Source organism: Diaporthe amygdali, assembly GCF_026229845.1.
Source record: "Diaporthe amygdali strain CAA958 chromosome Unknown NODE_1_length_4327563_cov_65_473760, whole genome shotgun sequence".
Lineage (NCBI taxonomy): Eukaryota > Fungi > Ascomycota > Sordariomycetes > Diaporthales > Diaporthaceae > Diaporthe > Diaporthe amygdali.
Genome location: NW_026517021.1, coordinates 2,561,800 through 2,585,461, shown reverse-complemented (window position 1 = coordinate 2,585,461; position 23,662 = coordinate 2,561,800). Strand labels below are relative to the sequence as shown.

Sequence of the window (23,662 nt, the reverse complement as noted above, 5' to 3'; positions counted from 1 at the left end):
AGTGGCCAAATTCTTGACATTGACGCACGATTCTTAAACTCAAGCAGAGCCTTGATCAAGCATTGTCGTTGAATCTAGACATCCTGCAACCCGATGGCTGGGAAACGCCGGCTGTACAAAGTTAACCCTTACTAAGACACAGAACCTTATTGACAACTTCGATAAGGTGTATTCACATTGCGACATCATCTCCCACCTTACTCAGATCTATCTACCGCTTTTCTCGCGTACGCCGTGGTGGACATGCTCGACGCAATCTAACCTTTTGATCTACGGTGATGCTTGAGTAGTAGTCTGCAAGAGGGCTTGTCAGGGACGATCATGACCACGCCCTCATCGCATATATTCTCGGCCGTTAATGGCTGGACCCAACGGCTGTGGTTCCTCGGGCAGCGTGCTACACCCGGCGGAGCCGCTGCGGTATCATGCCGTCAGTAGTGTATGGTGGTTGTGCTGCATCTTACAAAATGCGGGTCTGGAAAGAGTCATAGTTTCTATTGCGGCCTGGCAGCGAGATGTACGGACTCTGTCAGTCCTGGCACTTTGATGAACTACTCACAGGTGCAGATGATGAGTTGGGATGGAAAGACCAAACGAGCGTGTTCACGACGACTATCTGTGGCATAGACTAGATACTGGACCTTGTTCAAGACTTCCTCACCGCTCGCTTTATTCCTTATTGGCGGAACAGGCACCAATTCCTTCATTTTCCCGCTTTTAAAAATTCTGGAAAGCTACAAAGAACATACTCTGACCTGCTATATTCATTCTCTCTGGGCGAGACGAGATATTGATGTCGTTACTCACCCCATGAGAGGAGGCGCCCCTTTTCAAGGGCTGGTGCAGATATAGGAATTGTCAACTTTGATTCATGCGCCCATGTCACCGTCATTAAGTCTTAGTAGGCCAGTCCGCGGTCTCTACGTGGAGTGGGGCATGTTGTTACTCACAGACGGCGATTCAGCTTTGCTGGAACACAGACGTTACCGGACTGGGTTCTATGTTATGTATATCGCTATTTGGTCGACGCATCCCGTTTTACCAAACTCCCTCCTACACGGCTATGCGGCTTGGATGTGCTTTCCTCCCACGACACAACACAATGAGATTGCTCCTACTCCTCCCCGGCTCCAAACATTATGCAGAAACCCATCTTCATTTCTCCTAGAACCCAAAGTTATCCAACAAAGAACCAGCGTCTGGCTCCTCAAACATCGTCGGCGGCGGCTGCGGCTTCTTCTTCTCCCCAGTCGGCGAAAGCAGCCCTCCCAAGTTGATTTCCCTTGGGCCCTTGCCAGATATCGGCGAGACGGGCAGATCCTGAACGACCAGTGAGCTGCGGCGCCTGAGCAGCTTGAGTGGGTTAACCTCGCCGCCCAGCTCCGGCTTCAGGCTCGCCCCAGGGAGCAGGAACTCCCAATTACGGACGAGGTCGAGGCCGAGCAGGTCGCATCCCATGCGGTCGTAGAGCCTCGCGTTGTGCAAGACAAATTCCCATTCCACCTTTGGCGTCACCTTGGACGCGCCCCGTAGGGTCTGCAACGTCTTCTGCCGTAGCTGTGCGTACAGTACGATCAGGGCCGGGTCGTCTGTAAGGAAAAGCTTCGAGTTCAAATTCGGTGCGATTGGTGTCTCAACCAGCGTATACACGGGCGTCTAGACCATGTTCAGCAACGTTGCGCCATAATTTATGACAAGAGCGAGTCGCTAAGTAACTTACAATAAGAGCGCGCACAGCCATGTCCCGGCGGTGGAGCATCCAGAATGCCCACGATGCCAGCCAGCGATTGCCTTCTTGTGCAGCAATGCTCAACACCTCCTCTTCCAGTAGCTTGCGCAAGACAGGCCCTTGGTCTCCCTCATAGACTCGAGTGATGGCGATGGCAAGCTGCAGGTCTTTGAGCTGGTTCAAACACACATTGACCGCATCCTGAAGCCTGTCCGCAAGTAGGAAGAAGGCTGCACTGTATTCTGTGGATGTCGTCAGACATCAGAAAGCAGGATCAGTGAGTTGGGATTGGTCACTTACCGAACCGTCGTTTGCTGAGCAACGCGTAGGCGTTCTTGAGCGCCGAAGTCTTCCACCTTGGGTCTTCAAAATTGTTGGCAAGCAATTTTTGAGTGCCGACTTGCTCTCGGTTCCATGATGCCATGCGCCATAGACCCTGAAGTACAGTCTTCTTTCGCAATGCCAGGTAGTACAGACTGCAGTCCACAGGATTCTTCACCTCGTTTTTGGTGTATTCGTTGCGAGCGATTACTTCGAATTGCGCTTTCTGTTGCAGCAAATTAGTGAAATTGATCTTCGCTGTCGCCGGTTGATCAGGCTTACCACAGCTGCATTGTCTGTCAGCCACATAAACATGCCGCTTTCCCGGGCATGCTCCCAAAGGAGACTCCCGTGGTGCTGCCGAGACACGAAATCGGTCAGCATGTCCTGACTGATAGAGTGGTATGCCCAGTTGATCTCTCTCCATGACATAGTCACTTCGTTAGTACGTCTTTTCCGGAGACTATGTTGTCTGTAGTATATCATAAACCTGGCCCCATTTTCGTCCATTGAACGACGGTGTTTTTCTACCATGCCGATGCACTCGATCATGTCCACAAGCTGGATCTGCTCATGTCCTGACATTTGAGGCAAGGCAATATTCGTAAGCTTCTCATTGATGGTCTGAGCCACATCCTCAGTGAAGACTTCATCATCATCGTCCGCGGAAGTCCGATCGTCAAAGTAAGAGCGCGTCTCCTTTCCTTGCGTGGACGCTGGCGCTGATTTGTCAACGTAGAATTCATCTAGCTCCAGTCCTAGATAGTCATCGAACTCATCTCCTTCAACCCAAAACTTGAGAGTCTTGTGAAGTGCCATGAGAATCCGCTGCACAGTCCTCACTTTACCAGCGAGCATGCATTGACTGAGAAATTGTGGGTGAAACACAGGCAATGGACCATTCAGTCTCTGCACGACGTCGAACAAATCCAATTTGCGGTCCTTCGTGTGCGGAAGAGAGACATCTTTGACAAATGTGCTGGGGGCATCGAACTTGCGGTCATGGACAAAGAGTTGATTTCCAGCCCCAATAACGAGATTCCCATCGCCTAGCCAGGTCGAGTCGCCAATGGGATGTGGCGTGAGCTCCCGGATGTCGATCTCTCGTACCGGGGCCCATGCCGGGCCCTTGTTCAGATAGTCAAATCGCATCTGGGAGAGTAAAAGGACACGCGATGGGAACCCAACGGCCAAAATAGACTGTAAGTCTGGCGTGGACGTCCAATCCAAATCCTGTATGGCATTTTGCGCCTCGAATTGCTGGTTGTATTCAAGTTGCGCACCGCGTATGTCCCAGATGGTGACAGCACTCCTACTTGAGTTGACCAATGCCGCCTTCTTCATGGTGCTGCCACTAGCAAGCGCAGGTTCTGACACACCTGTTTCCATGGAAGCTGTTGACAGCCAGTCCACCTTGGCATCACCGACGCGGGCCGTCCAGAATTCTACCCGACCAGTATGCGTGTAGGAAATCGCCACATCGCGTGCGAACACGTCGAGGAAGCCCTGGACCATCGGCGCAGAACCGGCTGGGTCCACGGGGAGAACATAGGATAGGTCACCGGCATCCTGTAATTCAAATTTGTGGAATTCTCGAATTGATGGAGGTCCATGACCGTTCGTACCGCCGCCATTTTTGATTCCATTTGTTGCAGAAGAGTCGTAGAACGGAAGCTTGATTTCCCAGACTAGACCCTTCTTTTCCGAAGTAATAGTGGCAATGTGTGCCACCGAAGATTGCTCGGCAGTTCGTCTGGGAAGGACCAGCAGGCACAGTGGCTTTCCGGAAATTTTGTACTCGATCTGAGCGACTAAACATGGCGTGAGTTGTCTGCAGTCCCAGATGGCCAGTCTATCATGGTGTAGAAAGACCACGAAGCGACCTTTTCGTATCACTGCTATCCGGTGAATGTGGTCCTTCGAAGATATTGTGCTCTGCCGTGTGAGTCTTGTTTTTTCGACGAAGAGTGGATGCTTCCATACAATGGCCTCTCCTTGGCTCGTCCTTGAAACCACCGATCTGCCACTGTAGTTTCGGACTGTCTTAGCGATAGACGCCGAATGACCCGTCCACACGCATCTTGGCCTGATACGGCTCTTACTTGCAATGGGATCGAGAAGACGAGGGAAATTAGCTTCAAAAATTTCAACCCTGCCATCAAAAAAATGAAATAGAAAGTTTAAGTGGCCGTCGGGTTTGTTGCAATATGCATGAATCTCAACGTGCGACGAAGCTCCCCGCGAGGCGTCTCCGAGGAAATCAAACTCGCTGGAGGAGACGTCCACCACCAAAGGAAGGACCTTTTGCTCCTCCACTTTTGATTTCGATCGCGTCTTAGACGATATGTTCTCCATCGCCCAGGCGGACATTTTTCCGTGTCCATCGAAAGTGATGCAGATCTCAGGATTCCGATTAGCCAGCTCCACCGCGTTGATCAGCGGTCCATCTCCTTTGCCATATTCAGAGGGCCCTTCCTGGACCGCTGTCTCTGTGGCGGCCGAGAAATCCCTTCCGTGAACAATGGCAGCCCATCGAAGACTCGGTCCGTCTGCTGACGCAGCAAGATCGATTTTCCCCCAGAGCTGTAAATGCTGATGGTTGTGGCCATCTGAGCCGGTCCATATCCGAAGCATATTGTCGAGACATATAGTATACAGCACGTTGTCCACCGTCTGGTCGACGTGGTAAGGCTTGCGCCATTGTATGCTGGTGACGGCCAGAGGATGGGACAGATACATAAAGTCGAAGCGAATCTCATCTGACACATAGCTGAGTCGTCGCCATATCTTCACCAGTCGGTCGTGATATCCCACAGAGGCAACATACGCAGAGTCGTAGGATAGTTCAGCTTGCTTGACGGGGCTTGCTAGGACTTTGCGCCAGGTGCAAGCGAGGTCGGGAGTCGTCTGATGTAGTGTCACGGCGTATCGGGACACGAGAATTTCTTCGGAGCCACCCCACGACAGGGCCATTGCCTGTCGTGCGCCATCGTATGTTTGCCCATCATCATCAACATCCGGGGAGAAGGTTGTTTCCAGCGCCCATTTCAGGGCGCCATCTTCGTGTGCGAATGGTCTGTATATCCGGACAGTACGGTCTGTACACACCGCTATCTTTCCGGACGCTTCGTCTAGTGCGACGGACTCGAGGTGTGTTTCGTCGTCATCGTAGATGGTCTGCAAGAGGGTCTCGTGGTCGGAGAGGATCGCAATAGCATTGCCGCTAATGTACGCCTGATGAACGCTTCAGCACTCACATTCATGATGATAAGATGTGAAGCAACTCACGATGATGCGCCTCGATTTCCAGAAGCCAGTAGCGAGAGCTTGAAGCCTGGCTTCTGGCTTTCCTGGTAGGACAACCTTCATGCTACCAGGGCCGCGCAATTGGAGCTATCATTGCAGAGGAAAGGACAAGGTTGCGTGGAGGGCAAGACGTAAGGTGGCAGAAAATGGGGACTCTCTCCTCTTCTAGGAGAGGCCTGCAGCTAAAGAATGAGGAGAAATGCAGACCGAAAGCGGCGATGAAGATGAAGTTGTAGTTTAACGAAGATCTGAGTTGGAGCTCCTGACAGCTCGCGTCATTCAACGGGTTGCACCTGACAAGTACAGGGATACATGGGTACTAGGTGACCTAGGTACCTTACACTGAAGCCCCTAACAGGGGTCTTGTACTTAAGGGTCTTCATAGGCTTGGCCGCCCGAAAAGCCCGAGATATGGCGGGGATGGTACCACATCAGCAGACATCACATATAGAATAAGGGTATAAATATGTCATTGCTGTACTAGGGCGTTGCAAGTACGGCTCTGAATTTGATGAGTGGTGATCTTTGGCCTACTCTCTGACAGGCGCAATATTGCAGCCAGCTTGAGTTTTCTTAGCAGTCACCTGAAGGCCAACATGTAGAAACTGACACGGTCGCGAAGCTGGTCCCAACCGAGATCCTGGGTTCCTGGGCTCGTTCGGTGAGGCTTGAGATGTATGTCATGAATCGAAGCCGATTTGGCCGGCCTCAACTAGATACCTGGCAAGGCAGTTGGGCGTTGTTGCGAGACATCGACAGTCTGATGCCTCTAGCAAGCGAACCCCCCGCTGGTGAAGGCCCTGTAATGCTTCTTACAGAGGTATCACGGTTTTGGAAACCCACCTATGTTGCCGTTGTCATCATACTTGGCCTCTGTCCCGGGCGATTAGCACTCATTATCAATAGCCATCCGGCCCACAAACAGTTTGGACCACTCACTAAAAAACGTATAGCTCAACGTGACAGTCTCAACGCCCTTCATGTTCAGATCCGTCAACATGTCCGGATCCAGATAGAAGAAGACAGGCATGTCCACCGTCTCGCCCGCGTTCAGCCTCTGCTCCTCGAAGCAGAAGCACTGAATCTTGCTGAAGTACGGCGCCACCTGTGCCGGCGTCACGCTGTACGTTGCTACGCCTATTATATCCTTGTCGCTCGTGTTGGTGGCCGTGTAGAAAGCGAGGGCGGTCTCGCCTGGGAGGACTCGCACTTCGCGCTGCTGCGGTGTGAACTTCCACGGCAGGACGTCGGATACGGACGCGTTGAAGGTCACGCGGAGGCGCTTGGCGCCCTCGACGGGCACAAGTCGTGAGGCAAGGTCGTCTTCGGAGCCGGATGAACCGCCATGGCTGGGCGCGCGGACAGGTTGTCCGCCCCAGCCTGTAGTTTGGCAGATCTGCTGAGGTTAGATGTTGCTTCGGCGGCGACTCAGAGCGTGACGCACCATCTTGTACATGGGTACCGAGCCGTAGGAAAGTGCCACAGTGCCCAGAATGACGCTCAGCGTGTAGAACCTGTTGAACATTCCCGTCTGATTAGTACCAGTCTACACCTCAGTCCCGGAGGAATTGACCGCGCACATTGTTGTCCGGTTCCTCCTCCGATATACCTCGCGCGCCTGCTCCATGCTAGGCGAGATCTGCTGAGGCGCCCTCCTCCTGGCCGTGTTGCTATTAATTTCGGTCGCATACTTGCGCAGATGCTGTCGGGAGCTCAGGGTCGGCAGCTCAGATCCAGGTCGAGCTCGGGAAGCTGAACAAGCTGGGCGCGACAGCGCCGTAGCCAAGCTTCGTAGCCTCCATATCGCACTTTGGAAGCTGGACATCGTTGTCATAACATTGTCGAGTCGCAGTTTGCAAAGTGGCGCGGTTCGTAGGCTTGATCAGATCCATTACAGCATGATTCTTCCCCGAACCCTGACTGTCACTTTGGGACCCCCCCTGCAGTTCAGACGAGTCTAGAGTTACCTATGAGCACTTGCAAACAAACACTTTGCACTTGAGCATCGCTTTCTTAGTTCCTCAGTTATCGGGTCGTTCAATTTTTACCCTACGACTAAGGATACATATATTTCATATGAATGTTGATTACTGTCCCTTCAATTTCCCCAAGTGCCCATTGATATGACCCACAGCCTTCTTCTCAATTGAGCCCAAGGTCGTGAGAATCCTCTCCAGAGGCAATACCACAAACACATGTATCAATAAAATGATCAACCTCAACAGGTGGTCTGCCAGCCCCAGTACTGGCGCCCTGCCCCGGCTGTATGTTGAATCAACAAACTCAAACGGTAACCTGGCGCCCAAATGATCTTTAGCCACCCGCAATCCGCTGCTGAACCCGTCCTCGTGAAATCCGTACTTGGTCCACGCCCCTGCATAACTGATGCCTCTTCGGTTCTGTATTTTTGGCAGTAGGGCCTGTGCGCGCACCGAATCGCCGTTATATAGAGGGTGCGCATACTCGTAGCGGCCTTGGACAGTCTCGGGGTCTGGCTCATGAAGAGGGTTGAGGGTGACGAGGACGTCGCCGAATGTCGAGCGAGGGATGTGCTGCAGGATGTTCATGTTGTAAGTGAGCGAGACCTGGTCGATGTTGGATTTTCCTGACCAAGGAGACGAGAGGGTCATGTAATTCCAACTTGACCAGGCCTTGCGAGAGGCAGGCATATGCGTCAGATCAGAATGGAGAACGGCCGTGTTCTTGGACGTCTGGAATTTGCTCATGACAGACCTCTCTTCCGCGGTTGCAGTGTCCTTGATGATCTGATAAGCCTGATCGCCATGTGTTGCGAGGATGACATGGTCGTAGAGTTCGCTTTTGCCGCCATGTAAGTGAACCCTCACTCGTCCGTCCCCTTCGCTTGTGACCGACTTCACCGGGGTATTAAGGAACAAGTGGTTTGGCGGAAATCCCTTCATTACGGCATCGATATAACTCTGGGAGCCCTCTTTGATAGTGCGCCATGCAGGTCGAGTCGCTATCGTAGACAGTAGATGGTGGTTCCAGAGGAAGCGCACCAGGGTGACAGCAGGAAACTCTAGTGTGCATTTGTCCGGACTCGTGCTCCATACAGCAGCGGTCATGGGGATGAGATAGTCGTCACGGAATGCATCCGAGTAGCCTTCCCTCAGGAGGTAGTCCCCAATAGTCTCTTCCACCCTGAGCAGCTTGGGCGTGGACACGCCGTTGGCAGCACCATTCCCGTTGACCCGATAAGTTGTAGTACGTTGGGCATCATCCTCGGCTAGCAGGTCCAGGGCAAATTGGTTGAAGCGGACAATGTCGAATATCATGCGCCACATTCTGGGAGAGAAGATGTGCCTCCTCTGGGTAAAGACAGAGTCCAGGCTGGTTCCGGCCCATTCGAACAGACCATGATCGCGAGATACACCGAACGTCATCTCCGTCGGCTCCGTCTGCACGTTGATCTTATCGAGGAAGTTGATGAAGTTCGCTGTGCGCAGGCGATTAGCCGCTGAAATGGGTATGACAATGGAACGGTCAGTCCAATAACTCACGATATGTCGCGCTGTTCATCACAATGAAACCAGTATCAACCGCTGTTCTGTACTTTCCCCGAGTCCATGGCACGGTGTTTGTGTGGCCACCGAGGCGATCGGCGGCCTCGTACATGTAGACATCGTGGGGTGTGCGGTTGAGAGCCCAGAGAGCTGCTATGCCCGCACAGCCGCTGCCCACAATGGCTACCTTCTTCCTGGAGACTGAGTTAGGCCGGCTCATGAGGAGGTAAATGCGACAAATTCGAGTATGGTATCCGATCTTGAGACTGGTTCCCAGCCCCCATAGACCTCAAGAGTAGTGGGTGACTTTACTTCAAGTGCTGGACGGGGGCAATTGGTATGAGACTCTCCAGATTGGGTGACATTCCAGTGCTGAACCAGCTGATCAAGGTATTATGGTGATGGGACAGAAGAGCTGATCAAGTTCCCAGCTCATCACAAACAGGTGCATGAATTAACAAGAGTCAAGTCATGACGCATATGCGACTGGGTACCAGGAGGGAGTGAGGACGGCGTTTTATGACGGTGCAAACAGCTCGGGGAAGGTCTTTTGACATGTTGCAGGTCGCCGCCATGACGCTACTTCCTTAGTCAAGCTCCTTGAGCTGAGCCGACGAGTGTGTGTGTGTGCGGGAAATGCTTGGAGAAGCAGCATGTGAGACGCCATGCGACTTACTCTGCAGCCATCTTCCACCTGATGATTGAGGGACTTGGCTCGGCACTTGAGCTGTCGCACAGGCCGACGCAGCCGCAGAAGCAGCCTACTAGTCACGAAAGAGATGCGTTGGTCCTGCTCACGGAAGAGAACGAGTGACCAAGAGGGCATGCAATGAAGTTGGAGGAAGGCTGATACCGTGTGTGTCCGAGCTGCTAAGCTGGAATCAAGACAACTTAAGTCAATTCGAGTCTATGAGGTAGTCTAGTCTACCCAGGGATGTGAAACGGGAGCCACCTGTGGCTGGTCAACGCGACCTCGGGAAGCCGGACCAGGGTGGCAGGGAAAAGTCGAACAACAGCTGAATCCTCCGTGCCGACTTGAGATGAACGAGTTTGGATTGCCATGGCGATGGGAACAGGCAGCCTGAGCACCAGGGTTCAATAGCGACGTGACGGCAACATCGGAAGAGCAATCATCTCATCTGGCTCACAGATTGTCAAAGTCTGTCTGAATCATAGTCGCAGGCCTTGGTGCAAGGAAATGTCGAGACCCAACGGGATCGAATACTCAGGGAGGAGTGAGCATATTCAATTCTTAGGAGCGCCGAAATTTACTCTGCCCGGATTATTTCAACTCGACAATCATACTGTGTCCCGAAGAACACGAACGTCGAGCCTTATTTCTGCACCGGGGTGTTTCAACTTTCTATGAAGAGGAAAGAAGAGAAAAGGAAAGAAGCTCTCAAAACTCGGCTGGACTTGATATAGTACAGCAATTTTTGCTGGGGTATGCAGCTGCGAGCTCATTGGGTCGTTCAGACCGTCTCGCCCCACATGCCCAGTCTACGTACCGTTATCGATATTTGCTAATCAGCTGGGAACAACGTTCCAAGACCCTTGCGAGGCTTCTACCAATGAGCGACCCCTGAGGACACCGTCCAGGCACTGCGACTCACTGCTGACGCACTTCCCAGACCGGGACCCCAACCGAAGACGAGGCGACAGTTTAAAGCATAACAGCCATTTTCGACATCGTCACATTTTCGTGACAACTCACTGACCCACGCGCTACACCATCCGTTTCTCCACCAGAAGCTGTCAACCTTTTCATTGCTCTCTGCTTTCAGAATACAAGACCTCGCGCCTCCTCTACTCCTACAGCCTGTCCACCAACAGACAGGCCACCCCTTCCACACCCTTCCGTTTCCGGCCTCGCCGTACTCCATCATGTCGAATCCCCTCGACACCGACGCCGGGTCGGAGCTCTTCGAGAGCTACTCTGCCGAGTTCAGGCTCGTGCAGGCCGACTTGCAACAGAAGCTGGACCAGATACCCGAGCTGAGCGGTGAGCCGCGCAAGGCCGCCATCAGCCAGGCCGAGCGGGCACTCGAGGAGGCAGAGGAGCTGGTCAGTGGCCCATCCGTCGAATCGATGCCTTTACTAGACCGGCACGACAGACAAGAAGACCCAAAGCTGACTGAATTGCCTCAAAACTTGTAGCTCGGACAAATGCAGCTCGAAAAGCAAAACATACCAACCTCGGCCCGCACAAAGGCCAACCAGCGCTTCCGCGACATGCAGACGACCATCGACCAGTCCCAACGAAAGCTGCGCTCCCTCGCCGAGGACCGGTCCGCCCTGTTCGGCAGCCGCGAGCGCTACTCGGACGACCCCAACGACGTGCAGCTCGAGCAGCGGCAGCAGCTCCTGCAGGGCTCCGACCGCCTCGACCGCAGCACCCAGCGCCTCAAGGCCTCCCAGCGCCTGGCCAACGAGACCGAGTCCATCGGCGCCTCGACCCTGGCGGACCTGCACCGGCAGCGCGAGACCATCCAGCATACTAATGACACCCTGCTGGACTCGGAGGGCTATGTCGACCGGAGCGTCAAGACGCTGAGGGGCATGGCGCGTAGGTACTGTGACCATCCTATATAATGCCCTTATGAACTGGAACTCGTCAGCCTGCTAACTGTGGTGTACAGGATGGCTACAAATCGGGTGATCACAATCGCCATCATCACCATTCTGGTCCTTCTGATTGTTGCGGTGATTGTCAGCAAGTTTCGATGAGCGAGCGAGCGGGTGACAACTGCCTGGCTGTGTATAAGTGGCTAGGTCGAGGCGTTCTTTAAAGGCGTTGCTTAGGGTGGTCTTGCTGTGCTTTTCAATCTAGATACGAAAGATGGCTGTGCGGATGCAGCCGGACTGTAGCAGTATCGACATGAATAAGGATATGACTTTTTGATTCCGATATCTCACAAAACGCCGATACTCATAAAGAAGCTTTCTTTGGCGACATGATGCGAGCCCACTACCAATGAGAGGGTGCAGATATTTACCTACGTCCTCCCCTGGACTTCATCACCCTGCCGTTCGTTGGCGGTCCCCGCCGCTTGTCCTCGCCTAGTCCTCTCCGCCCTGCCGCGATGCCCTTGCCAGACCTATTCCCACGGGCGTGAGCGCCTCCGCGCGCAGGACCACCTCCACGCGGCTTGCTATTTCCCTTGCTTATCTTCGACTTGATAGCAGCCGCATCATCCTCGTCGACGTCCATGCCGTCCTCGTCGTCATTATCGTCCTGGCCCTTCTTGTTGGACCACTTGAGCTTGCCACGCAGCCCCTTCTTCGGGGCGTCCTTGCCCTTGAGCGCAGAGACGTAAGCATTGACTCCGCTCTCCCCGGCTGGCGCAGCATCGATGTCCATCTCCTCGGCATCCGCCTTCTCGTCGCCGAGGATAAGTTTGCCGTCGAGGTCGACCTTTGCCTTCGTTCTGGTGGGACCGCGCATCTTGACGGGCTTGGTCGAAGAGATGTTCGCGAGGGCCCTGCGGTCCAGCAGATCGAGTGGCTCGTCTTCGTCCTCAACGATGTAAGCCTTGCCCCTCTGCTGCTTGCCCTTCTTTCCTTTCGGTGCCCGCTCATCATCAGAGACATCAGATTCTGCCTCATCCTCGCTGCTGCTGTACAAGGCCTTGTCGAATTCGCTGTCAAAGGCCCTCTTGCCTCGCTTCGGCTCTTCATCAGCCTCCTCACCGTTCTCCTTGGCAGCATCCTTCTTCCTCTTGGTCCGATCCCTTGTCTTGCGGATATTGTTGATGAGCTTTCGGTCGTCTTCTGGGCAGTGCTTATTTACGATTTCAAAACCAAATCTGCGGATCATTCGCTCCAGGATGTGCTTGACCTTGGCACGGAAGTGGCCCTTGTGTTCGTTACTCCAGACCATGAGGTTAGGTATGAGAGTGCCCAGTCTCGGCTCCACCAAATCCCTGGGAAGGCTGATGACGCAGACTTTGACAAAGCCGAGGACACTCTTCACGATTTCTCGATTGTTGGACGTCAGGAATAGGTCCATAGTCTGCACAATCTCAGCGAGGGTCTGAGGGCTCAAGGATTCTTTGAAATCGTAGAGGATGCGGCTTATTGCCGTAATGGAGGCGGAGATCATATGCGGCGTGCTACCTGCAAGACCAGCGCTCACCATCGTGAAGAATTCTTCGATGTTGGCAGTCGCCGATGGGGCATCTTTAGGCATGTGAGGGACTTTGCTGTTGTCGATCGTCGCCCCGGTCGCTGACTCCATCTTCTTTCCCAGAAGAATCAAGAGCTCGAAGGCTGTAGATCTCGCTCTTTCATTCTGCTCCTTGCATCCAATTACAACCTCGGACAAAATTGCTGGAATGAAGTGCAATGCGTCGTTTGGAATGAAGGGGACCATGGCAGACATCGCTGCCAACCGCTCTCGGCGGGCTGGGGCAGAGCATTTCTCTCCGCTTGACAACATCAAAGCCTGCAGCTCGACTTGGCGCTCTTGTAGCGCAATCTTTCCAGTGTCGGACTCGGCCAGGCGAGGAATAAGCTTGTAAGCTTTCTTTTGCAGCTGTGGGTCGCTGTCTTTCATGATGACCACTGAAGAAATCTCGAAGAGCGCTGCAAAGCTTTCCCTGGGAAGATAAATGGACATGGTTATGACGAGGTCCATGAGAGTATGGGTAGTAGCGGGCATCTTTTCGCTCCCTCCCTTTTTCCCATCCTTATCCGTCTTGGAAGATGCCTCTTGGATTGATGACGCCAGCATTTTGCAGACTCGGTCGAATGTCTCCGTCAATTCCGGCGATGGCGTTATACTCAAGTAAGCGTTGATGGTCTGCAGAATTGAGCCGCGCGAGTGTGGAAGAGTTTGCCCGTAGACGTTGAATAAAACAGCCAGGAAATTTCCCGCAAAAGAGCCCAGGTACTCGAGGTTCTCTCGTGCCTGCTGCTTGGTCACACGACTTTGAAGGATAAGGTCATCTTCCTCTTCAATCGACGCGATTGCTTGATTTGACTCCACAAGCGTCTTGAGGCCCTTGCAGATATCGAGGCGAAGCTCGACCTTTTGGTAGAGAAGGTTGGCCAGGAGTTCGGCAAAAGACTGGTCGAAGGCTTCGCGGAGATCAAGTGGCAAGTCGCAATATCCGGGCAAGGTAGACCAGATCTGATGAACCACAGTTTCAAAGATCTTGACCTCCATAGTCTTGTCCGAACCTCCATGGTCCAAGACCCTCTGGAACATCACCTCGCTCAGAGGAACGAGCTCCGACCGGAAGTGCGCCAGATTCGTATTTGTCGTGTAGTCTCTTAGCAGGGGAAGCAACCATGCTCTCCCAGGTTGTCCCTTTGCTGGTTTCGCTAGATTTAAGGGAAGGACCTCGAGAACCGCACCTGGTCCCATTGCCCTGATGGCTTTCCCCAGAACCTCATCCGCTTCCTGCTTATTGACGAAAGAACCACTCCCTCTCATCTCCCCAACCGTCTTGGTCACGTTCAGGAGGTAAGGATGAGCCCTCCACCGGAGGCAATCGAACATAGCACCGACGACATTGAAGGTCTCGGCCCATGCAGCTTGGTATTTGACGCGAAAAAGACCCTCTACCACGTTGACGACCTTTTCTAGTGTCTTTTCGTCGTAGACAGAGGGATCTAATATGACCTGGTTCGGTATGCAGGTTGCAAGGAACGACACGAGACACTCGGACGCCGAGATTCGGATATTATCTGACGGGGACTCGAAGAACTGTGATACTAATTGGAACAGTTCGGGGAGTTTCATGAAGGTGTCTTCAGGCTCGATTTGAGCAGACACCTCGTAACCTCGGGACAGGATGGCTATCCACGACGGTAGGAGTTGTGTGTCATCGGAGGCAGGGCGCAATTCGGAGATGATGTCGAGTAATCGAGGGAGTTTTGCTGAGGCGACTTCGTCCGCTGCCATTCCTTCAAAGATCATGTCGAATATCTCAAAAATGGCCATGGTCATGTGCTCATTTCCAGTGCGGGCAATGCCAATGAGGAGTTCGCACAAGGACTCTATCTTCTTGCTTGGCCACCCCCCACTGCCAGATGCGATCGTCTTGATTAATTGAAGCGCATGAATTGTGATAGGATCTTGACTCGTATCTTTGGCCTTCTTCTCCTTGCGTGAGCGAGTGGCGCTATCTGCCAGCTCGGTCAAGTTCATCATAGCCGCCTCGGCGCACATGTCGGCTGCAGGGTGGTCGAGTGACGGGGTTGGGGGAGGGTTCTTAAGCACATTTTTCAAGGCTTCCTGTGCTCGCTTTCGGACTTTAGGTCGCGGGTCGAGGGACAGGTTCAAAAGACCAGAGACAGCACTCCGGGGGCCCATTTCTGAGACGGTGAGCTCCCATGATGCCGAGTCCTGCGCTAACAGGAGGGACTCTAAGCATCCAATCGACGGCCTGAGGAGCGGTGCATCTGCTTCTGGTTGTGACACGACAGGTGCGAGGAGCTGGAGGATCTGGGTGAATCTGGCGCGGAGGAGAGGCTGTGGAGCGAAGGGCGTGACGACGTCGAGAAGATATACGATGGCTGTGGCGAGGTCCTTCTTCTGACCTCCAGGAGGTGTTTGTCCCAGAAGCGCAAGGAGAGCTGCAAAATACGCTGTTGGCGTGGGCTCGGAGTTCTGGTCTTTCAGGGTTGACTCGACTGCTCGCAAGATAACGGACGTCTTCACAAGTGTAAGTTAGTTCTCGGCGCATTGAGGCCTGAGAGGAACCGGGGACATCGGAGCTAAGCTGACCTGCTGCTGGCTTTGCAGATTCGGCGACCGAATCTTGTCAAGCTTCTCGGCCAGACTTGGGGCAGACATCGTGAATCTTGGCCGGTAAGATGAGGACGGTCTGATAGAGCGAATCCTCAGTCTTGCGCCGCGGGACTCTTAGAGCCCCAGAAAGTTTTTGGCGGTGGGGCCTTATCGTCGATAAGCTCTACATGGTTCTGCCAGGTCTCACCCGAAAGGGAAGGCGGGCATATCTCGGCGGACAGAACATCGAACTAATGAGCGGCAGGGATGAGGCCTAGTGAGAGGTCGGCATGTCGTCCTTCTAAGACCCAGGATTACACTACAACCTCCCATAAGATACCTTCTTTAGTATCACCTCTATGCGATGAATTCAAGTGAAACTATATCCTACAACTCATAGAATCGACCGCAATAGGATATAAGCCATCGCTCGTGTTTAGTTTGATTTATTTCTTTCATTTCCTATATGGTCCACGGTCTCTCTTCTTAGCGGGAAAACGACGTTCAGGCAACGAGAGCTGCAGCCTGCAGGATCGATGCCACCGCTGCCTACTGAATTACCTATTACTCATTCATATATACTCATTCATATAGGCAGGCGGCGAGTCTGCGTCCACCTTCGTGGCAGAATCCAAGTGCCCTTGAGTATATAAACCACCTCCTTCGCCCTCACTTCTCACACCTTCCTGCCTTTCCTCCCCAGCTCTCTTTGCCTCAATGGCTTAGATCAAGTGTAGTATCTGTTCTTATCAGTTTAATCGCTGGTACCGCCCCAACGGGGCACAACCACAATTACTCTCATTTTTGCAACCGGGTGGGCGACCCTCTGAGCTTGCTCATGGACGACCTCCACTGTGTCCTCGGTATCACACTGTCTCCGAGTGACGCGAACTATCCTTTTCATTGCAGTCGTGGGCTTGCCCGCGATGTGAAGAATCGGGGCCGCGCTTCTTCCTCCTTGCTTGACCCTCAGGCTCGCCGCCCCAGGCTGACACGAGCCCATGTGCTGCCTAAATGTCTGGTGCCTGATGACCACGTATGTGACGGCGAGGCCAAACAGGAGCATTCAAAGGACGTCTCCCGGGCTGTCACTAGATTTGGATTATCGCTGAGTCATAGCTGCCCTTCGAGCAACACGACATGACCCGACTATCCGGATCTTGAAAATGCATTTCTGGATTTCTCCGGCCTTGGCTTCCAGATTGTACCCTGTGGCGTCAGGTCACGTCGAACTCCGGCTGAGCAGCGCAACAGTCGCGTGCTTTGATGTATGATTCTTGACTACGATGTCTTCCCTGTATACTATCAATAATGTATTTCTGAGTGAACATCTACGAAGAGACCATCTCGCACAACCCAGTGTCATCGTTTCGGGCAGTCTGCCGTTGTCGAACGCACGTCATGTCCCTAGGGAAAGCGATGTCGGGTTCCTTGTAATGCCTGGGCGGTCCCAAAATGAATAGTGTATTGGAGTCGAGTGAACCCCTCGTTTGGAGTTCATTAGGGTTGTTTATTCCCATCGATAAGCATATGTATGTCCAGCTACCTGACAATTGAGTGAACGTCTGCGATGCCGCAATCCCAACGCCGTGACAGCAAAAGAAGGAACGAGATAAAAACACCAACCCGTACGCTCTGTCTATTTGTTAGCCTAAGAGAACTCGTCCTTCTCGCCCTCCTCAACAATGTTGCCCTTCACCCTGAGCAAAATGGCAGTCTTCCACTTGTCGAGCTTGCTCATCTGATCATAGGCATAGAGCTTGTCGGCGAAGCCCTCTGGGTCGCCGTTCTCGACGGTCTGAATCACATCCACTAGCAGCTGGTGCTCGCGCTGCGTCCCGAAGCTCGGGTCCATGTCGCGATACTTCTCGAGAGCCCGTTGGGTGCCGATCAGGTCGTTGGTAGCGAGGTGGCAGATTCCTGCCTTGAGGAAGTACTCCTTGACGCTGTAGCGCATCAGGTTGTTGTTGATGGACTGCTGTGCGACCTTCTCGTAGTGCTCGATCGCCTTGTTGTAGTCACCGTCGAGGGCAGAGAGGTCGGCGACCTTGAGGTAGAGCTTGTTCGCAAGCCTAAATGGGGAGATGTCAGTGGATGCACATCATGAGTGTCTTTTGTCAGCGAAGAGTGGACGCACGCAGCAGCTCCGTCACTCTCATACCACCCAGCAGCAGCCTCGTACGCCTCGAGTGCGCGCTTCATGTCGCCCAGCTGGTTCTCGAACAGATCGCCAAGATTCTCCTTGTGTGATGCGGCTCTTCGGAAGTTGCCCTTTGTGCAGTACTGGTTGATAGAGAATTCGAGACACCGCGCGGCATCCTCGGGGTTATCCTGACGGTAGACCTTGAACGCATCGACATAGGTGTTGGCGGCATCGTCCGGGTCCTTCAGGTTGTTGATCTGGACTTGTGCAGCCTTCTCGAATGCTTGTCCTGCTTCTCGGTCTGGGTGACATTTAGCAATGTTTCCCAAGTCTATCTACAGCATCGAGAGGCAATGAGACTCACTGTTCTTTTGCATCCTATAAGCGTTGGCGGCTTGACTGTAGAGGTCTGCGGCATCCTGATACTTGCTCTCCTTGTTACTGAAGAAGCCGAAGCCACCAGATGCGCTGGCGAGCATCTTGTCTGCCTTTACAAAAGCTTATTAGCATGACATGAATCCCTCGAGCTCTTGGGGGCGAGTCCAGCGTACCTTCTGCAGCAGTGCACGAGGATCCTGCGCCATTGTCGCAAAGTGTTCAAAGGTCTATCGTAGATGTGGGGTTGGGATGATTCGGGAGCCGAAGGCGCTGCGTGTTCAGTGCCGGGTGAAAGAGGTCGAGGATTGAAGAGAAGCCGATGTCTTGTAAGGGAGACGCGACGTCGGCTAAGAAAAGGCTACAGCTGGCAGGTTGGGTTGGGTTGAGTTGAAAGAGCAGGTCTATCTTGGGAGACAAAGTGGGTTGCTGTTGGCTGGCCGTGAAGCTAAGGTATGACGCCGCACCACGGCCGCAGCGCATCAGATGGGGTCCCATAGTACTCCGCCTCCTGAAGTAGCTGTACCCCCTCCAGGGGTTTGGTGCTGCTGTTTCACGATGCCGGTACGTTCCTTTTTCCCGCCTGCGGCACTGGAGATCCCAGCGCTATTCTCTACCAATCATACCACATCAGACCCGTCCAAACCTCGACTCTCGAGCGAGGCCGTGGTCTACCATGCAGCACACGCGACATTCCTCCCTCAGGACCCCAGATGTGTAAGGTCAAAGACCGTCTTGAAAGGAATCCCTGCATTGCAAATTCCGCGATTTATATTGATAAAGACTCACAATCAACCTGTCTTGAGCAATATACCTCAGTGACATTTGAAATAGCCCCAAAAATCTCAGCAGCTTTCAAGACACCCGGAAAACCTCAGTAATGACGCCGGGTCACCTTCTCTCCAACATGCCGCTCATGGCCTCGGGCTTCCGGCTTCAAGCCCGCGCGGCCAGTCCAGCCGGACCAACCACATGGGTATGCCGCCGGTGCATGTCACAACAACCAACAGCATCATCGAAACAACTACCACCAGCAGCGGCCGGTCCCGAATCGTCAAAGCCCCCATTAGGCCAAGAGACAAACAAGGCCCAAGAGCCTCATCACTCACCCTCACATCCGCACTCATCAGGACAACCAGACCTCAACTCCATATTCGCCAACCCAACCTGGTCGGTTCAGTCCCTGCTCCCCTCGTCACCACCCTCATCAGAAGAGATCACCGCTGCCACCCTACACCACCTCCTGCGGCTGTCCGCCCTCCCGCCCCCAAGGACGTCCGTCGAGAAGGACCGCATGCTCGGGACCCTTCGGGCCCAGCTGCACTTTGTGCGCGACATTCAGTCCGTCGACACCCGCGGCGTGGAGCCCCTGCGCAGCATTCGGGACGAGACCTCCGCGGGCATGGCCGAGTCGACCGTCACCCTGGACACTCTGCGGGAGGCACTGTCCCGGGAGACTGCGGTCGGTTACAGGCGGAGACCGCGGAGGGTCAGGGATGCCAAAGCAGAGGGACTGTCCGAGGAGGAGAGGCTCGTTGAAGCTGCGACGAGGGAGAGAAGAGAGAAAAGGTACTTCGTCGTTGCTAGTAGCAAGGGAAGCGAGAAGGGGGAATGATGGTTCGATAGGACTATTCAGTGAGCACAGCTGCCCGAGCATTGCGAGAGACATTCTCATCCGGCGTTTTGTTCAAAATACTGGCATAGTCCTGGCAAAAAAGCATCCAGGCTAGCGGGAGCCTTTGCCATTTCTTGTTCCCGGAAGCTACTATTTTTCACGGGCTCTTGAACTATCAATGAAGGGTGTAGTATTTGAGTCCACTGGTATATGTGGCTCTTCATGACTCAAAAGCACGCCAAACTCTCATAAACCTCACCTCGCGGTACTAGACTTCTTTGAAGCCAAACCTTCTGTTTTGCGAAACCGAGCTTTCCGATGCTAAACCTTGCCTGATGCTACAACCATTTTCATTCCGTTCCGAAACCTGATCGACGCCTGTACTTCAACTCCCTGCTGATGCCGAATATTCTATGCGATTCGATGACCTAAGATGGAATGGTGGTGTAAGTAAAGGTATAAAATCAACGTACCTCTCCCTACAAACGCCATCTTGGATCTTCTTTTGGTTAATGTACAAGTTTAGGCTTTTAATACGTGATGGAGTCGCCTCCTCGTTGCAGTCGTCGAGTCGTGATGCCTGTCGCTTGATGGCGGTGGCACCCTTGAGTACTGCCCAAATCCGGCTCGGACACCAGTGCCACGCCCGTTGCGGCCGCCCCGAGCACCTGCGTACCAACGGCCACGGCCCCTCTCGGAATCCGGCATTCGTTCATCGTGCCCAGGATGTTTGCGATGCCGGTCCTACTTAAGGCTCATCTTTCCCACCTGACCAGCGAGGCGTCTATCGCTGTTGTTGCGACCATACTTGCCACCACGGCCCTGTGGCTGGGTATTTTCCTTGTTCTCGAAAAATCCAGGACCATGCCCGCGTCCGCGTCCTCGTCCTTGTCCCTGAGTGTGCTGGCCTTGACCAGGTCGACTGCCAACAGCAACAGGCGCTTTCAGCACAGCGGTGGAGGATTGCCCGACGGGTTTAGGTGGGGCAGGAGCCGTGATCTCAAGTTCATCCCAGCCTATACGCTGCAGTATGGTCCCGACGAGAGACGGATACTGCACATGAGCTTTAAGAATATCGGACACGTCGTGGTTCTCAACGCCTCCCACGCCTTCAATGCACCCTAGACCGGCCATACCAAAATAGCTGGGTCCACTTCGTGACGCAAATGCCAGCATGTAGTCGTTCTTCGCAAAGACGTTCACAAAACGGCCCGTCACGACGCTCTTCAGGGCAGTCCAGGTACCAGTGTCGCCGGGAACGGGGGCGCCCATCAAGATGACAGAGTCAACTAGGCCATACAGCTTTCGCTCGGCCAAGTATGTCAGAGTAAGGTAGATCGCGCGAGCGCCAACACCATATCCGATGAGAGTCAATCCTCGTTCTCCGTGGAGATGTCCTGTGATCAAATCAGACAGACAGGAGGAGAGTTTGGTGCTGCGTGTCATGCCCATGATCCAAGCATTGTCGACAACCTTGCTTGATCTCAGGAGAGCATTTGGCCAGTCGGACAGGAGCATCTTGGTGAGGACTGATAAAGATTAGCCTGCATTCGAGGAACTGCAAGGGGCGATTAAGCTTACTGGGTGTGCGGTTGAGCTCCTTCTGACACTCAGCCCATGCCTTACTCTTGAGCAAAGTTTCAAAGGCGCTTCCAATCTTTTCAAGAGTCTCGGTCTCCCAGCGAACAATGTATGTCTCGTTCTGAGACCCCAGCTTCTTCCAGTGGCCACCAACATCGTCTTTATTCGTAAGCAGGCCATTGACACACAAGACGAGACGCATTCGCCGGTCCTCGGGAGCAACGTCCTTCTGGTTTTGAAAGCCAGATTCCTCGGGACCGTGCAGTGGAATGAAACTGATGTCTTGAAGGGTGAGAGCAAAGCTGTCAATGGACTTGGTGGACGGCCGGTTGGGGTTAACTCCGAAAAACGTGGCAAGCGCGCTCTCATTATCACTCAAAGAACCGAGGAGATTGGCCACTGTGACAGGCGGAAGGCTGACAGCTGGGAGACCTTGTCCAGCAGGCATCATGCCCAGGCCAGCTGCGAGGAGGGTAGTGCCGGCCTGGACTGGGTTCGTGACCGGGCGATACTTCCTGAGGGGCCTGGTGTCCTTGACCGGCTTGGTTCCTTGGACCTGCTTGGTCTCCTGGACCGCTTTGATCTCCTCGGCATCCGTGGTGTCGGTATGCTCCACAGCATCCGATTTCTTGCATTCATTTGCCTTCTTGAGCTCCTCCACCTTCTTCTGTTCCTCGGCCTCACACTTCTCTGACTCGTCGCACAGCGTCTTGTAGATCTTGCCAAGGCTTTGGGCAACTCGGTTCTCGTCCTCAATCAAGGCGTACATGGGAATGTGCAGTGAGGACGCGAGGTACATCATGAATATGTGGGAGTATGCGATGTAGTGCTCGGTAGACAGCAACATGAGCATTATTGAATGGAGGAGAAGGCGTCTCTTGTCAACAGGGAGAGTGGTCAGGGGCGTCTGAGCTGGCGGGAAACGTCGTATCAGATTCAAGTCGGCCTGATAGGCAATGCCTCTGATCGCTGTGAATCGTTAGCATTTTTTCTTCTGCTATGGTCACGCAATTTCCCGATCATTGTCTACTTCCTGCGTTGAAAGCTCATGACCCGGGTCGTACGAACAGGCGGACCACCAGTCATTGACCATCTTCGAGCAGGGTCGATCAGCTTACCTTGTTGTGGCTGCTGGGTTCTACCTGAAGCACCAGCTCCAACCGCACCTCCACGAGGAGGGCCCTGGCCTTGCCCGGGCGGTCCAGCACTGGAGTTGGCGAACTTGGGAACGACGAAGTCATTGAATCGCTTCTGAAAAGCGGCCTTCCACTTGCCAAAGTAGGAGCTGACATCCTTCTGCAGCTCAGACATAGACGGAACCGTAGCCTCGACGCTGTTGGCACCGATTTCGGGGATGATAACGAAAGGGGCTTTGCCGTCGTCATCATCAGCACCATGATCGGCATCGCCTGCGTCTTGGCCTTGGACTTTTTCAGGATCTGGAGTGGCCTCGGTCTCACCTGGATCTGGGCAGACTCCGGCATCGTCTAGCTCCTGGACCGACATGCTAGGCTTGCAGTATCCATAAACCACGACGCCGTTAGTTGGAGGTCCAGCGGCAGGATCGACAGAAGCGACGGCAGCCTCCATTACGGGAGCATAGTTCCAGACCTGAACACGGTTCTTCTGAGCAGCAGGGTGGCTGAGGAAGGTGAAAGGCTTCTGGACTTGAGTGCTGATCTTTTCCATAATGGCCTCGATCAGGGTGCTGAGCTCGGCCCTCTGGGCCGTGTTGATGATGGAGCTCATGTCGGCCTCTCGCCTAGGCGGAGGACGTTGGCGGTTGGAGGGCATGTTCAGATCGGAGTCGTTGACGATGACCTCCACTTCGGTGTCTTCGTTAGGCGAATCGTCTCCGTCAGGCTCATATCCAGCGTCGTTGAGGGGTGGATCAGAGGACTGGCATCCACCCTTCTTCGTCGCCTTGGAGCTGGATGGAAGAGAGGCTTCCATCTTGACAGCGCCTCTTGGGGGATGCATTGTTATTGGGGTGCCTGGTGGCGGTCGTGCCTTCCCTTCCTGTTCAGATGTGCAGGTATCGCCAGTTGGGAAGGTGGAGAGGTGAGAGGTGGTAGGTGGCTCCTTCCGTGTTGACAACGAAAGTGGCAAGTCGACGAGTTGGCGTCTCGAAGCGTACTGAAAGCAGGTAGAGCTGCCTCCCAGGGAAATCTCGACCTCGACTCAAAAAGGCAGGGGTTATGTCCTCGCCCAAACGGGCTTCCAAAGTTGAAGGAAAGATCGTGGATTCGAGGTAGAGCGACTTGCGGGAAGGTAAGGCACGGTAAGGTACGGTGTGATCAAGGCTGGAGGGTACTACAAGTATTGGTTCCCC

General features: G+C 53.7%; 7 protein-coding genes across 7 annotated transcripts; 2 read left to right on the top strand and 5 right to left on the bottom strand.

Annotated features, from left to right (window-relative positions):
- Nucleotides 1-1,164: 1,164 nt before the first annotated feature.
- On the bottom strand, nt 1,165-5,419 carry J7T55_006365 (uncharacterized protein; the record flags this gene model as incomplete). Its single annotated transcript, XM_053143501.1, has 6 exons — nt 1,165-1,656; nt 1,721-1,971; nt 2,030-2,276; nt 2,333-3,861; nt 4,153-5,284; nt 5,339-5,419. 6 exons carry the CDS (start codon nt 5,417-5,419, stop codon nt 1,165-1,167), a joined length of 3,732 nt encoding a protein of 1,243 aa, XP_053001130.1.
- Nucleotides 5,420-5,936: 517 nt separating this feature from the next.
- Nucleotides 5,937-9,100, bottom strand: J7T55_006364 (Cytochrome c oxidase assembly protein COX11; the record flags this gene model as incomplete). The annotated part of the gene is made up of 7 exons (XM_053143490.1): nt 5,937-6,004; nt 6,200-6,229; nt 6,296-6,752; nt 6,801-6,870; nt 6,937-7,173; nt 7,580-8,813; nt 8,878-9,100. The coding sequence occupies 7 exons, from the start codon at nt 9,098-9,100 to the stop codon at nt 5,937-5,939; spliced, it is 2,319 nt and encodes a 772-aa protein (XP_053001129.1).
- A 1,664-nt stretch (nt 9,101-10,764) lies between these two features.
- On the top strand, nt 10,765-11,607 carry J7T55_006363 (uncharacterized protein; the record flags this gene model as incomplete). Its single annotated transcript, XM_053143479.1, has 3 exons — nt 10,765-10,944; nt 11,038-11,450; nt 11,520-11,607. 3 exons carry the CDS (start codon nt 10,765-10,767, stop codon nt 11,605-11,607), a joined length of 681 nt encoding a protein of 226 aa, XP_053001128.1.
- A 265-nt stretch (nt 11,608-11,872) lies between these two features.
- Nucleotides 11,873-15,682, bottom strand: J7T55_006362 (90s preribosome component rrp12; the record flags this gene model as incomplete). The annotated part of the gene is made up of 2 exons (XM_053143468.1): nt 11,873-15,541; nt 15,614-15,682. 2 exons carry the CDS (start codon nt 15,680-15,682, stop codon nt 11,873-11,875), a joined length of 3,738 nt encoding a protein of 1,245 aa, XP_053001127.1.
- Nucleotides 15,683-17,267: 1,585 nt separating this feature from the next.
- Nucleotides 17,268-18,343, bottom strand: J7T55_006361 (vesicular-fusion protein sec17; the record flags this gene model as incomplete). The annotated part of the gene is made up of 4 exons (XM_053143455.1): nt 17,268-17,688; nt 17,754-18,060; nt 18,124-18,247; nt 18,311-18,343. The coding sequence occupies 4 exons, from the start codon at nt 18,341-18,343 to the stop codon at nt 17,268-17,270; spliced, it is 885 nt and encodes a 294-aa protein (XP_053001126.1).
- A 671-nt stretch (nt 18,344-19,014) lies between these two features.
- On the top strand, nt 19,015-19,749 carry J7T55_006360 (uncharacterized protein; the record flags this gene model as incomplete). The annotated part of the gene is made up of 1 exon (XM_053143445.1): nt 19,015-19,749. One exon carries the CDS (start codon nt 19,015-19,017, stop codon nt 19,747-19,749), a length of 735 nt encoding a protein of 244 aa, XP_053001125.1.
- Nucleotides 19,750-20,504: 755 nt separating this feature from the next.
- On the bottom strand, nt 20,505-23,283 carry J7T55_006359 (transmembrane and coiled-coil domain-containing protein 4; the record flags this gene model as incomplete). Its single annotated transcript, XM_053143434.1, has 4 exons — nt 20,505-20,671; nt 20,886-21,278; nt 21,331-22,299; nt 22,449-23,283. The coding sequence occupies 4 exons, from the start codon at nt 23,281-23,283 to the stop codon at nt 20,505-20,507; spliced, it is 2,364 nt and encodes a 787-aa protein (XP_053001124.1).
- Nucleotides 23,284-23,662: the final 379 nt, after the last annotated feature.